The 14,461-nt window shown below is 39.8% G+C and overlaps 8 protein-coding genes across 8 annotated transcripts; 4 read left to right on the top strand and 4 right to left on the bottom strand.

Annotated features, from left to right (window-relative positions):
* Window positions 1-147: 147 nt before the first annotated feature.
* Window positions 148-843, top strand: I206_106683 (uncharacterized protein; the record flags this gene model as incomplete). The annotated part of the gene is made up of 1 exon (XM_019159122.1): window positions 148-843. The coding sequence occupies one exon, from the start codon at window positions 148-150 to the stop codon at window positions 841-843; it is 696 nt and encodes a 231-aa protein (XP_019007794.1).
* A 1,150-nt stretch (window positions 844-1,993) lies between these two features.
* Window positions 1,994-4,133, bottom strand: I206_106682 (uncharacterized protein; the record flags this gene model as incomplete). Its single annotated transcript, XM_070203381.1, has 8 exons — window positions 1,994-2,578; window positions 2,635-2,947; window positions 3,004-3,198; window positions 3,248-3,336; window positions 3,393-3,513; window positions 3,581-3,755; window positions 3,815-3,956; window positions 4,071-4,133. 8 exons carry the CDS (start codon window positions 4,131-4,133, stop codon window positions 1,994-1,996), a joined length of 1,683 nt encoding a protein of 560 aa, XP_070059482.1.
* Window positions 4,134-4,448: 315 nt separating this feature from the next.
* I206_106681 (uncharacterized protein) lies at window positions 4,449-6,298 on the top strand (the record flags this gene model as incomplete). The annotated part of the gene is made up of 10 exons (XM_019159124.1): window positions 4,449-4,604; window positions 4,664-4,751; window positions 4,812-4,887; window positions 4,948-5,028; window positions 5,096-5,324; window positions 5,375-5,492; window positions 5,554-5,718; window positions 5,772-5,839; window positions 5,896-6,047; window positions 6,109-6,298. 10 exons carry the CDS (start codon window positions 4,449-4,451, stop codon window positions 6,296-6,298), a joined length of 1,323 nt encoding a protein of 440 aa, XP_019007796.1.
* Window positions 6,299-6,840: 542 nt separating this feature from the next.
* On the top strand, window positions 6,841-7,899 carry I206_106680 (uncharacterized protein; the record flags this gene model as incomplete). The annotated part of the gene is made up of 3 exons (XM_019159125.1): window positions 6,841-6,987; window positions 7,110-7,445; window positions 7,516-7,899. 3 exons carry the CDS (start codon window positions 6,841-6,843, stop codon window positions 7,897-7,899), a joined length of 867 nt encoding a protein of 288 aa, XP_019007797.1.
* Window positions 7,900-8,046: 147 nt separating this feature from the next.
* I206_106679 (uncharacterized protein) lies at window positions 8,047-8,697 on the bottom strand (the record flags this gene model as incomplete). The annotated part of the gene is made up of 1 exon (XM_019159126.1): window positions 8,047-8,697. The coding sequence occupies one exon, from the start codon at window positions 8,695-8,697 to the stop codon at window positions 8,047-8,049; it is 651 nt and encodes a 216-aa protein (XP_019007798.1).
* An 877-nt stretch (window positions 8,698-9,574) lies between these two features.
* On the bottom strand, window positions 9,575-9,790 carry I206_106678 (uncharacterized protein; the record flags this gene model as incomplete). Its single annotated transcript, XM_070203380.1, has 1 exon — window positions 9,575-9,790. One exon carries the CDS (start codon window positions 9,788-9,790, stop codon window positions 9,575-9,577), a length of 216 nt encoding a protein of 71 aa, XP_070059481.1.
* A 1,714-nt stretch (window positions 9,791-11,504) lies between these two features.
* On the top strand, window positions 11,505-12,325 carry I206_106677 (uncharacterized protein; the record flags this gene model as incomplete). Its single annotated transcript, XM_019159127.1, has 2 exons — window positions 11,505-11,805; window positions 11,871-12,325. The coding sequence occupies 2 exons, from the start codon at window positions 11,505-11,507 to the stop codon at window positions 12,323-12,325; spliced, it is 756 nt and encodes a 251-aa protein (XP_019007799.1).
* A 341-nt stretch (window positions 12,326-12,666) lies between these two features.
* I206_106676 (uncharacterized protein) lies at window positions 12,667-13,979 on the bottom strand (the record flags this gene model as incomplete). Its single annotated transcript, XM_019159128.1, has 6 exons — window positions 12,667-12,715; window positions 12,785-12,958; window positions 13,018-13,139; window positions 13,211-13,324; window positions 13,398-13,625; window positions 13,758-13,979. The coding sequence occupies 6 exons, from the start codon at window positions 13,977-13,979 to the stop codon at window positions 12,667-12,669; spliced, it is 909 nt and encodes a 302-aa protein (XP_019007800.1).
* Between the last annotated feature and the right edge of the window lie 482 nt (window positions 13,980-14,461).

Here is a 14,461-nt window from a genome sequence, read left to right as displayed (position 1 = left end):
GCGACAAATGCAGCTTAGGTTGTCTGATATGGCGTTTTATAGCTAAAAAGTCAATCAGCGGTGACCAAACTCCTTAAGGAGACAAGCGGAACCGAATATACATTTTTGAGAAGCGCAATGAGTTCATACTTACACCTAGCTAAAAAAATGAGAGAGGATGCAAGGAAGACCAAACCAGAAATGAAGGAAAAACAAGAAATGATGGAAAGCGGATACCAACCGTATTCCAACACATTCTCAAGCGTTCAATCCTCAGATCGATCCGTTCGTGTACCAGACTGGAGGACCTTCTTGCCAGAAGCGAAGAAAATATTTGAAATTCAAAAATATGACTACCTTGCTGTGAATGAGGGAGAGATCGGGCAACTTCTGTCACAAGCGTCTTACTTAACAAACTCCTTCAAATCGCCTTATATAGGTTCTCATAACGACTCCAACTCAATCAGCTCAACGGAGCGCGGCAATCTTACGAATGCGCAGTATCAAGCTCCACATCTCGAACCAAGCTTTAGTGGAGCTAATCTCACCAACGATCCACGATGTCAGGGACAGGAGAACTCTCTCTTTGGACAGAATCAAGCTGTCTACTCGAATCAAGCTTCCTTCCCGAATCAAGCTTTCGACCCGGATCAAGCTTTCTACTCGAGTCAAGCATTTAACCCGGACACAGCAGACACACCTATGGTGAATGTGCACAACTTCAGACAGCACGTACCCGCACAAAGGTACGATATGCCAAATGCGCCGGGAACGGTAAATTATGCGATTGGAGATCTTACCGGGCTGACTGATAAAGAATTCAAAGATTTGGTCGATGCTCAGACGTCTCAACAGAATCACTAACATTGAAGACGTATTACCCTAAATAAGCTATGTATATAAGTCCTGTATAAAAGATTACATGTTATGCATCTGTCGAAAGGATAGACTCCACCATGTTTCATCGTCATCATTTGTAACTTGACCGTGATCGTTGCCAATTCACAAGGCGTGGCTGATGATTAAGAACCAGCTCGGTATTGGTCCCCTCAAATACGTGATAGAAGATGACAAACAAGTGTTATCCTTTGTTGCTCTAAAATGTATTTATTGGGGAAATCACGAATTTTTCAGCATTGCATATTTGTATTTGATCCTTTCTGATTTCTGAAATTTGTTCGGAGTTTAGGGAATGACGTTGAAGCTTTGTTTCTTCGCTTGCTTTGCGTCTCACTTATGTATGTATATAAAAACAAGTAAAGCATTAGGTCTCCAAGGACTTTCGGTTCTTTCAATCATTTCCCACTTCGTTTTTCTTCAATCGGCTTTTGACTCAACATCAAACAACATGTTCGCTGTCCTCAGCAATAATCATTCACCCTGATAATACAAATCCCTCCGAGAAGATTAGACGTTTCGAATCTGAGAACCTTTGGGGTTGTACCGCGAGATGGCAAACTCGAGACAGCTCTGGATAGGTCGCGTGTACTACCGTCCCAATTTACCCGCGGAATCACTCTGAAGGCATTCATTTATGTGCAGCCCATGTCAGTTCTGTCTTTCTCCCAGTTATGTCAAATGCGCTGAGTAACTGAAGGATCTATTATAGGCTAACAAGGAAGCTCACCTAAAGCGATATGCTCATGAACTCGAAGGACTAAGTCTGCCGAGATGGGTCACAGACACCTTGAAAGAAGGAGAGGGTAAAAGCTCTAAGGACTTCTCCGCAATCTCCAAAAGAAATAGGAAGGCCGCTTTGTCACAGAAATCAGACTCAGTCGATACAAATTTCGATCATTACCCCGGTCAAGCCAGTTTTAGACCTTCAGGTCAGTAGGATGGTATGATTATCACCTGTCAGCCGGATTTATGTAGATTAGCTTCTTTAGTAAAGCCCGTTCATCTGGAGGTATCAAGAGTACTCGAAAGTGCATTTTGTCAATCAATATGTTCCAGTACTATGCATTGAGATCGACACATGTGAAGCTAATATTGAGTACGGTGAGACCCGAAATTACCACCCACTATCTTTACCTGTAGCATACTTATCCGAATTTTTCCATTTACTTCCTTTTCTCTTTCCTGCGCTTGAAAGCGAAGCTTTTGAATGATGTTTTCTTTCCGTTGATTCTCGTTGTTTAGCAACTTGTCTAGCAACAGTTTCTTTAAGCAAATTTTGACCATTTTTCTTATCTTTTATCTTATTTACAGATATCCTTTCGTGGAATCTAGGAGTATTTCTTTGAGAAGGCATATAAGATGTATAATCACTTTGAGCAGGTCCAACTGAATCATCTGAATCACCATCCGAATCCGATTCTTCTTCTGAATCAGTAAGCGAGTGATCTGATAATCGATTTACCGGTTCACCATCGCTATCAACATCATTTCCTAATGCTTTATGTAGTCTGATAGCTTCTAATTTAGCCACCATTTGCTCCTGGAATGCTGTTTCATCGAATGGTTCTTCATCCTTCGCTTCGATATCATCTTGAGCTTCTTCGTTACCTTCAGCATCGTCATTCTCTTCCTCGTCCTCGTCTTCGTCTTCCTCATCCTCGTCGTCACTTATTGGCATATCCTGCACTTCGAGCATGTACTATACAGCCACTGCATTAGCATATCTCGCGAGGAGCTGAGTCATGAATCACTTACATCTTCCAGCTCTCTTTGTAATGCCCTTCCGAAGCCACTAGCCTCGACTTCTAGATCTATCCTCAATCTTTTTTGAGCAGTCGTAGAGCTCTCAGCCTCAGTCTCCTCTTCAGCATCACTTGTTTTAACGTTCGAGGTATCTGTAGACGCCTTGTCCGGTTGATTGTCATCTTCAGCTTCCTCAGAAATCGCTGGTAAGTCCTCTTCATCCTCTCCTTCTAACACATCTTTCCATGTTGGCCAAGATAATGACTCGTACCTAAACCGACGACGGAAGAAACGTCTTATACAATTGACATCTCGATTGAAGAAGCTAATCGACTGAATAAGCATGTAACTGAATGAAAAAAAACGACAATGTAGACCTACAATTCAGCATTTTCGTGTCGCGTACTAACCATCTGAGGGAAATCAATAACGATTGGTTCACCCGTTTTTCGAGTAATCATAATGTTGAATTCGTTGAAATCACCATGTATCAATCCTGCGTGAGCTAGTCGGACGATAAGTTCCATTAATCTCGAATAAAGATCTGCGGGATCTTCGCATTGTTCGATTGCTCGTCTAAACACATTGTAAGCTCAGCAGACTCGTAAAGAACCTGCGAGCTTACAGTGGATATCCGTCTATCAAGGACATGACAACACAATGTCTTGCTTGATCTATAGGTACTGGAACGGGGAAGTCGTGTTCATATAATGCCTAAGGGATTATGATCAGCTTGGTGTCCGACTTAAGCGATGTCAAAGCCGACGCACTTTCATGAAAGCGAATTCCTTTTGAGCGGATAATCTACTCATATACATCCACGAAGCACTTCGTCGTTTACCGAGATAATCCCGCTTCGACTTGATAGCTCTAAATGATATTCGACCAAGTCTACGGAGAGTCCTCTAGTCAGCTAAACCCCTTTCTCAGTAGGGATTGATCGTTGATGTGGACTTGCCTGTGCATTTTTAATATTCTCTTCTCACCACTTTCATCGGCCACTATCATGATATCACTTTCTTTCCCTACACCCACTCGGGTTCCAACAGAATGTATACTGGGCAATTTCCTTCGAGAGAAAGTTCGAAGAGCAAGATAATCGAGTCCACCGTAAGTCAGACGATACCCATCATCTACACAAGGAAACACATCAGCTATCTGTCTCAAGCAGAACTGTTGTTGAGTGACTAACACTTGATATTCTGCTCCCTTCCCACTAAATTCCTCTTCGCTAACTCCCCTAAAGTTTTATTCACATTTCCACCTCTTATACCTGATAATTCCGCTATTAAAGATGTAGGTACAACTTCATGGTTCTTGGATCCTATTTCAACCTGAGTCAGATGGCCTGGTCAGCCTTGTTCCCTGTGTCAGATTATTTATGATGCTCTCAATCGATAGTTCCGATTGCTAAGACCTTGGGTATGAGCGCTTGAGTAAGAACTTACAGCTGAGAGAACCCGAAATTCGTCCGCTGAGATATATCGCAAGTCTGTAGCGTCTAACTTCATCTTTCTAGCTTCTGTATGTGCCGGTCGTACAAGGAAGAGTATAGTTATGGAAATTCCACTAGATCATACAGTCAATATTATTCCTAAATTATTGATACGATGGTACTCAAGCGGTCGTCAAAAACAAAGAAATAATCCTAAAACACGTGGCCGCCCTGCGGAGATACATTCACAAGTCCGTCTAGAGCTCGGGGCGCCTCATTCCATACAATCAACCTCACGTCAATGTATATACAGAATGTAAGCAATCATCATTATCCTTCCCTCCTTCCTTCTCTTACTTTGATATATCCAAAAGGTGTATCACCAAAAAATATGGCAGCTGCAGTACTCAATGGCGTAACAAATGGTATAGCTTCGAGCTCAAAGATCGATAGCTATCTCGCTGATGAAAGTCGATTTGCAAGTATTGATAAAGTACTTGATCGAAGAGGTCCCTGGACAGTAGAAGAATTTGTAGGAGGTGAAGGGGTAAGTCAGCTTACGAGATTGGTGTATTTTTCACTTGATAGCTGACGAACGACATTTAGACGAAAGACTTCCTGCGAAAGCAAAGCAAGGTTTTAGTCATTGGAGCAGGTGGCTTAGGCTGTGAGATATTGCAAAATCTAGCATTGAGTGAGTCAGCTGTATTCTCTCATGACATCCTTGTATCACCAAGCTGACACATTCTCACAGCTGGATTCAATGATATCCATGTGATCGATATGGATACTATCGATATCTCAAACTTGAATCGGCAATTCCTGTTCCGGTGAGCTTTTCCTACTTCATGGCCTGTTTGATTGCGCTTACGTGAGCTGTTTCATTTTAGGGAGTCGGATGTAGGAAAATCGAAAGCCATAGTGGCTGCTGAATTTGTCATGAACCGAGTACCCGGTGTTAAAGTTACTCCGTGAGTGCAATTAGCTATTGCTTTCCAGCCGTCCTGTGCTGTAACACAGCTGAAATGTTTTTCTTAGATACCACGGCAAAATACAAGATCACCCTACAACTTTCTATCAGCAATTCAACATCGTCGTCGCTGGCCTGGACAGCATATCAGCACGAAGATGGATCAATGCAACGCTCGTACAGATGGCTGAGGAAGATGAGGAACAGCTCAAACCCTTGATAGATGGTGGAACAGAGGGATTTAAGGGTCAAGCTAGAGTGATATTGCCTACTGTCACTTCGTGTTATGAATGCTCGGTGAGTCTCCTTCGCGTTCAATGTCAAATTCGCAACTGACGGGTGCTTAGATCGATATGTTGACTCCACCGACGGCATTTCCTATTTGCACAATCGCGAATACGCCGAGGTTACCTGAACACTGTATAGAATGGGCAAGTGTGCTGGAATGGCCAAAAGTACATAAGGGTGAGTCACGTCAGCTTCGTTAGTAAACCACCTCACACAATAGCTGACTGGCCGTGGACAGAGAAAAAGCTAGATACAGATGACCCAGATCACATAGAATGGCTATATCAACAAGCTTCTGCGAGAGCGGCTCAATTCAAGATTGAAGGTGTCACGTGGGCCTTGACCCAGGGTGTGGTCAAGAACATCATTCCCGCCATTGCCAGTACGAACGCTATCATTGCCGGTGAGCTGTTTCCATCGAATCGTCCTGAGGTGTCAGCTGACGAATCTCTGCAGCGTCATGTTGTAATGAAGCTTTAAAGATAGCTACCGCAGCAGCACCATATCTGAACAATTATATGATGGTAAGCTATCCTACTTGTGCTTGGTACAAGCATGCTTATACAGGTGGACAAAATAGTATGTTGGAAACGAATCAGTGTATACTTATACATTCGAACATGAGAAACGACCGGAATGTCCCGTCTGCGGAGGAGAAAGCCTGATCGCTGAAGCGAAGAGAGATTGGACATTAGAGAGGTTCATTGAGAGTTTGATAAATCGACAAGACCTGTAAGCATGGCTTATCTGACGATCCACATTCCGGCTTTGCTTACTCGATCTTACGTACTAGTCAAATATCAAAACCATCGTTATCTTACTCTCGGGGTGCCCTTTTCTGGCCATCTCCGCCGGATGTTTATACAGCCACTCGACCGAATCTTGAGAAGCCGCTGGTTGACTTGCTGGGTGAGGATGAGGGAATTGTGGTCACTGACCCTGCATTGCCCGTCAGCGTGAACATATCAATCAAATATGTATAAGCTCCGTTCTGTAGATGTAAACTTTATAGCGGTATATAGTAGCTGGATATGTGGTTGTATACATTTCATGATGATTATGAGATGGCTGCGGAATGCGATTTGCCACCTTGTTTACGTTATGACGACAGAATTCAACATTGACTATGTAATCTTCGAATTTGCCTTCTTTCGATGTTCAGTCTCTTTATTCTGCAAATTCTACAATCAACATTCAAATCGCCCAATATCATCGAATCAAACATAATCGGTTATCACACCCTTCAAAGGAATCAGAAGATTGCGCATTGAATCGAAATATAGGGCATAAACAACATCACCCGCGCTAGATACATCTGACTAAAAATATTCTCATATCGCGGTCGATCCTTCTTTTTTCCAGATACTTACAAATCGCATCACCTGGTTGAAGGTTCTTGTACAGCGTTGTCATACCTCTGATTTCGATTGACACGCTGTCGTCATTAACTCAAATACAATCGGGGCCGGCTTCATCTTTCGGCCCCTCAATAAAACGTAGAAATTTAGGATATAATCCAAATGCGATGAGTACAACAACTTCAGATCAACCTCTTTTTGGTGGTTCACCAACATCAGGTGTAGCAAGTACTAGTACGCAGAACCTTTTTCCAACACAGAGTAGTACGAAAAGTGATGAGAGGAATGGAACTCCGAATGTCTATTATTTAGTTGTGAGTAATAATTTTACTTCACAATGCGTCTCAAGATATATCGAATTTTGTTACCAGCAGCTTCATCTTGTACAATGTCCAGCTGGGTGTCATCAAAAGTACTGATTGTTGAACTTTCATAGTTTCTCGGTATTCTCCTGGTCCTCTTAATACTAGCAGGATGTTTAGCTTTACGAGCAGTTAGAATGCGTCGTCGATATAGAACTGCAACTCAGATCGCTCTAGCAAGGGGAGATCCACTTCCAGTGAATACTAGTGAAAATTATTGGGGATTAAGTGGTTTAGCAGGATGGACTAGTGAAGGGTTTGATAGATTAGGTAATATGGAAGGAGAATTAAATAATCGTAGACAAAGAGAAAGGGATAGGGAGACGTTGAAGCATAAACCCAAGATATACGATGAGGTGATTTATAAGGATGAAGTGGAGGGAGAATCGGATGTTTTGAATGTAGTTGACGTGAGTTATCTTTCAAGACCTCGTTTTACTTTGTGAGAATACATTGATATTGATGAGTTTTGAATTATAGCCAATATCAATTCAATCACTTCTTCCTCTCACTAATCGGTTACCTAATTCTCCTCAACAAGAATCATTATCAACCAGACCTCTTTTTGGATTCCGTCAAAGACCATACCCTATTGAAACTTTCCCACAACAAGTGAAAGAGGTGAATAGATCAATAGAATCTGGCGTACCAATACGTATGGGCCTTATAATACAAATGCCAACTCCACCTGATGCGCCAAAACATAAGTCAGAGTGGGCTGAAGATGAAGAAGTAGGATGGGATACAGGTATGGAATTAGGTATTTGGCAAGGAAAGATACATAATTCATCACAAAGTGTGACTGAAGAGGGCTTCATAACGAAAGGTAATAGGGAAAGTACGGAAAGTGAAATATATCGATAATTAATTAGGATTGTTACCTTATAGATTTGATGAGTACCATTTATTTCATATCATGTGTAGCATATAAGATGTATCTTGATATAGGACTAAGGATTACATATACTACCGTACGATCCAATCTAATCATCGAAGACGCTCGTAAAGTGATCATTTATTCCTTGATCCTCTGCCGTAAGTCTCTCCTGGTTTTAAAATGGTCTGTGCGTTGAATTTTATATCCTTCATCTCGCTTCCTTTGACTCTCAGACTCGTTGGTGCGGATGAAGGATCGTTCTCAACGGATTCCCCGATGTGCCTATTGACGAGTTGTTCTTTCTCCTCATGGGAAGATTCTGATGTTTGATTCATGGATTGTTTTTGACGCTTTTGTCTCTGTACGGACTTGGGTTCTTTTCCTGCCGAAACATCAGCACCAGACTTGCCCGTCTCATTTCCGTCTCGGGTACCGGAAACGTTGGAAGATAATTGAGAAGAACCTTGAGGCATGTCTTTTCCAGATTCTTCGAACCAAACTGCAGTGCAGAATTCTTTCCAATCTATCTCAGAACTGGTAACTGCACACTCCAGTTTAATCAGGAATATACTATCATCGAGACTCATTGATGTCTCTGATGCCTTTGAAGCTGAATGTGCGGGATTACTTGAGTTGATAGATGGATTATGACTATTAATCAGATCCCTCACTACTTGTCTCCCAACACGTACAGTTGGTCCCCATTCGGTGGATTGATAAAAGGTGTTTGTATCGGGATTGTATTCGATCTTTAAATCAGAAATTGTGTCAGAGAAATCAGACATATTGATGTAGTACTTGATTTGATAAATTGATTTGTTGAAATGTGTTGTTTGATTTTGAATTTTATGGTTGCTGTACGTAGCTATATATAGGTAGATTCCTGAACTAACCGAATTGAGTCGATTTGAATCTCCTTTTTGACTCCAAGAAGTCAAGCTCAAAAGAGAACTCTCCGTTCATTTTTGCAATCCCTTGTTAATCTACCTCTTTCTAACTCGAAGATTGATATATGATGTAATTATTCGACGAAGAAATGAGGTAATCGAAAAGGAAAGGTTCAAATAATAATAATAAAGGATGACTGAAAATCGTTGGGGAATATATCATTGCAAAATTTGAAATTTGACTCTCGTCATTTTGGCGAAACTTACGAATAGTCCATATTTCTGTGAAAAGAGAGATAAATTATGAAAGGTGGTTATTATAAGGAGTGATATGACAGAGTGATATCATCGTAAAGGAGAGATATCGATAAAGGATGATTCAAGATATTTGGGGAATACTTCATCGCCACTCGTGTACTTTCAACTTCAGCATTATGGGGAAGTTTACGAACCAGGCATATTCTGGGAAAAAGGAGAATCAAAGTATGAAAGGTGAATATCATAAAGTAGTGATGTCGCTTGATATGGAAAAGGATTGAACGGATAGTGGACAAAAGCACAAGACGCTCAGGTTCAGTAGATCTGCACAAATTGGTGTGAACTAGCTTAAATCAGCTGAAGGATCCGATAACGTGTTGGAATGCTTCGAAAACCCGCTTTCCCCTGCACAAACAGTTACATAATCTCCTCAAACTATCGGTACTTAAAATTTAACTCGTCAGACGAAATAAGAGGTAGTGATTGTTAATCTACAGTAGGTTCTATCCCTTCGGACTTATCTTCTACTACCACAATCAGGACCGTCACAAGTGCTAGGTCTGGGGGGGCCATCTCGGGTGATGCCTAGTTGAGCGTCGAGTTGTCTTTGGTCTGGTTCTGGAGATCCATCTGTTACGGTTGGCGGTACTCCAAGCTGGCTATCAAGTTGAGCTTGTACATCTCGCTGATCGATATCGTCAGTTGACGAGTTGGAAGGTTGATGAGATGACATCTAGTAGGTGTAATTGTTGGTAAGTGGCAAATTATTGAATGTGATTGGAAAGTGTTTGATATGCAGAATTATTCTTTTAGGTGCGAATATTGTAGGTCTTTTATATGTATGAAAATGGTCGGCTATCGAGTCATGAAAAAGTAAATATCGACGGGTCATGAATTGGTAAAAAGGATAATTATTAAAGGAGGGCGTTTCGAATAAAAAGTCAGATTCATCATTCGACTGGCCGAGATAAGTCCTAGCGAGGACTTGAAGAGACAAAAGAACGATGATATGCAATTTTACAAAGGATAGGATGTTGGACGTCTTATAACACAAGATTTCACATGACAATGAATCAGCGAATCGAGTGCCACTGAAAGTTGAATGACTGCATAGTATTGTAGCTACCTATGAACGAAACGACTGATAATGTGTGAGAGTATATACTGCAGCCAATTTCGGAAATCTCATCACCCAAGATTTTTAGACTACCATTGAAAAATCATCGAGTCCAGTGTATTCATCCTAATTCCAATTATACAATTTTGGGGTCTTAGATGGAGACTTTTTCTTCTTTTCGCTACTTTTAAGCTTAGTGGAATTGTCGAAATATTCGACAGCTTGATCTATCGTCATGCCCCTTGAAGTCAACAAGTCAATCGTACTATTCGCCACTTCCTTCTTGTATCCTCTGTATTTCTCATCGAGTCGAGTACTATGCTTTGGGTTGATAGACGGAAAAGAAGAACGATTTATAGTGGTAGGTAAGTCCCTGGCGGCTCTTGCATTCATGTACATTGAATGATCTTCACGAATGCGATATGCGAATTGACCATTTTTTTTTAATTATATGTAAGTTTCTTTCCAACGCCAAATACTTGACTCGGATAAAATTGAGTATGAGTATTAGTCTCATCATATTGGTAAGAATTGAGTATACCAAATTGCCTATCAACTTGAGCTTGTACAGCTTCATCAGGCGAAGAATTTGGAGAGTGGATATAAACATGTTGAAAACGTGACTTCTGATTTATGGCAGATAATGTTTATGCTTTTCCAACTTGAGGGCGTATAGGGGCTTTTCGAAATGCATACGCTCTATGTATGAAGGTGAAACATCATATATATATATATGTACGAAATTCGATAATGATCGAGTCAAAAAAAAAAAACAAACCGGCGGATGATGATTTTGATATAAAGGATTATAATGAAAGGCGAGCTCGAAAAAAAAGAGAGGTTCATTGGCAACAAAGAGCCACAAAATGACATATCCAATGATTCACACAAATAATGGAACCACTGAAAGATTGTAAGGAGGTGTGTTCAACAGTTCCATTATCCTGCTTGAGATAGTATCTTAAATACTAGAATATGAACATCACAATGTTTATGATTAAATTACCAAGTTTTTTGAACTATCCGGAATGTCTTAAATGCTAAAAACGCTACCTTCTAAATGGCCTTTCGGAGGTAGCCCTTAACGTACGAGTACAGTACAAATACCGGTTAGTCACCTGATTAAATCATCCGGCCGGTAAATCGGAATACCGCATTGATATCAATTTAAGCTTTGTGCACATGATCATCAGTCGTTTTCATTGTATAAGGTGTATGAATACATCAATGAAACGATATGTAATAGGCTGAATCAGATATGTATATATATAGAAGATATATGTATGGTACCACTAATCAATTCTTATACTTTTATGGAATCGATTATACAATGAGTAATTTTGATTTATCCAAATTAGGTCCAGAATTAGATACTTCAAGACGTCTTCGTCAAGGTATACCAATTAGATCGCAGGAAGATTCCAATTTCGACGATGCAATACCAGAATTATCAACTTCTATAGAATCAGGAATATCAACTTCGATTGAAAGTCTATCAGATTTTGATCAAGAATCAGACATTAATAAAGATTCACATAAGACTACTACTGTAGACTCTGAAATAATTGAAAAACCATATCCTCTTTGTTTATTATGTTTAAATAGACCACCTTCAGCTGTACTTTTACCTTGTGAGACACATTCCTATTCCACCTCCAATTCTTAAATATGATTTATTAATGAAAATATAAAATAGGTTGTCATTTGAATTTATGTTATATTTGCGCTCCATTACTTATACATCGATCTAAAACTACAAAATCAAAATCAAATTCAAATTCAAATTCGAGTCCTTCAACAACAACAACACAATGGTGTCAAGGTAAATCATATAATACAATATTAATGAATGCAACTAAAAATCATTCAAAATCTAGAAAATTAGCTTTAGGTGGATATAGAATACCTGAAGAAAATAAAATTAATGGAGAATTTACAGGAAAAAATTTAATTAATTATTATAATCAAACTAATAATGATGTATTTAAATTTGAAATAGATGAAAAAGAAAAAGGTAGAATAAAATTAAATTCTTCATCAAATTTCGATAATAATAATAATAATGATGAAGATAATGATGATGATGATAATGCGAAATGTTTAATTTGTAGAGAAGGAATAAAAGGTTGGTTAAGAGTTTATACTGGATAATATAAAAATTTTCTTGATTTATTCAAATTTTATATTTATTTAGGGGGTTGGTTTTGTGTAATTCTATTGATAATTGTATTTTTGACCTTGTATCATTTGTACTACTTTCCACATGTAATTGTATTTCCTTAATGTATAAATCAGATATGCATAAGAAAACCTATGTATGCACAGAGATATGAGAAATATCATTAAGGGTTGGATATAGATATGGTAAAACTCGACTTTCTGTGCTCTTCTTCAACACAACCCCCAGTGTGATTCTATATGCATCAAATAAACCTTTCTCCAGCCCTCAATGACATTGACATCACAGTCAAACTTGCGATTCTACTGGTAAATCAAATGATAATCTTGTTCTTGTTACCCTTCTTCTCACTATCTTTATGACTGCAATGCAAATGAACAAAAGTCAATCCCTATTCTCGTAAATGCCGATAGCCAAGGACTATAGCTCACCTCTCAAACATGATTTCAGTTTGGAATCCACCAGTCACTAATTTTTGTTCCAATTCATAACCAAGTACTGATACTTTGAAGTGTCGACCGATTGTAAGAACCCGCGACATCAAAGCGTCGGCTTCTGTAAGGGTGGTGTCAGGTGCCTGTCGAGTCCAGATAGAGATACGGTAGCTAAAGTCGGGTCATGTCAGCTTGCGTCTAGGCTCAGAAATTGTACGACAGAAGCTCACAAAGCAGGTCGAGAAGATACAATGACACCTGTTACTAAATCTGATTGAGATGGAGCTGGAGCTTCTTTATCGTCTGGTCCGGGAAGGGGTGTTTCGAATGTTTCACCTATAGCAGCGAGCATCTAAAGAGACCGGATAGAGGTATCAACATGTTATGAACACACTTCATTGTACGCGAGATGCAATAGCTTACGGTGTATAACCACATCTTATCAATAGCACCCTTCGATTTCTCCTTTGGGACTTGAATTGACCATTTTCCACCATTCTTATTTTTAGGATCTTCCCATGCAGGCATGATTCCATCCTAGAAATAGATCGGTACTCAGCTCTGTATCGATTTCCATGTAGGTAGCTGAACGTGTGGCGAGCTGACTCACCTTGAACAAGTAGTAATTGGCTTTACCAGGTAATTGCGAAGGGGGAATAATATTGTTGTATAATCCCCAAAATTCCTCTACCGAATCAAAGGCAACTACCTTTCTAATATCTTCCATCCATCCTCCACCACCTCCTTGCGGTGTTGCAGGTGTCGATGATGGTGTTTTGGGAAGAAGTTTGGATTGAGGGGAATCGAAGAATAATGTCCAGGTGGAGTAGAGGGGGTGCTAGATAGGGAACGAAGCATTAATATGGCCCGTCGATCAACTTGCGCACTGCAGTCTGTAGAGGAGAAACAAACGAGAGAGATGGGACTTCGATGATGATAAAGATACTCATTGAAAGGAACTTTGACTAACCTTAACGTTGAATTTGCTGGCGTCATCGAAAACAGTTTTCACTTTTCCATCATCCTCTTCATCCTCATCATCCCTAATTTCACCATCTTCAAGATCATCGTCCTTGTCTTCTTCAGGTTTTGGTGATGATGATGATGATATGGAAGCTGCTGCTAATGCATCCGCGAGAGCATTGGCATTGGCTGTTGCAGCTTGAGGAGGGAGGGTGGTAGCGGCTGACATGATGTATTAAAGTATATGTGTTCTTTTGACGATTGTATATGTTATTCGGCTACTGTCGAAGCGTTGGCAAGTTTCTTTTTGTTCTATTCGACTGACGCTGATTCAAGCTCTTAAACGAAAATGCGCAATTCAACGGAGATGAGATTAATTTGATTAATGTTCAACTGTATTATCCAAGTGATAGGTTTATGGACTAATAGTCGTTTCCCTTGTTGATTTTTATTACGTTTCAACGCCTCTCGGAGGTTGTTAGATCAGAGTGATTCAATATGAGAACAAATTCAATAGTGTTCTATATCTTATATGATATTTTGATGTATATTTTTATATGTCGTAGAATTGACAAAGGATCAAAATGATCTTATTCTCCCGTTGTTCATTTATTTCATTTTACTTATTATAATTATATTCCTTGAAAAAGGGAAAGATGATAATGTCACGTGATAAATAAATAATACTTTAATATAGGGTATCGCGTGGGG

This window comes from Kwoniella pini, chromosome 9 (genome assembly GCF_000512605.2).
Source record: "Kwoniella pini CBS 10737 chromosome 9, complete sequence".
In the NCBI taxonomy this organism is placed as follows: Eukaryota; Fungi; Basidiomycota; class Tremellomycetes; order Tremellales; family Cryptococcaceae; genus Kwoniella; species Kwoniella pini.
The sequence above is the reverse complement of the archived record's forward strand: the minus strand, read 5'-3'. Positions and strand labels throughout refer to the sequence as shown.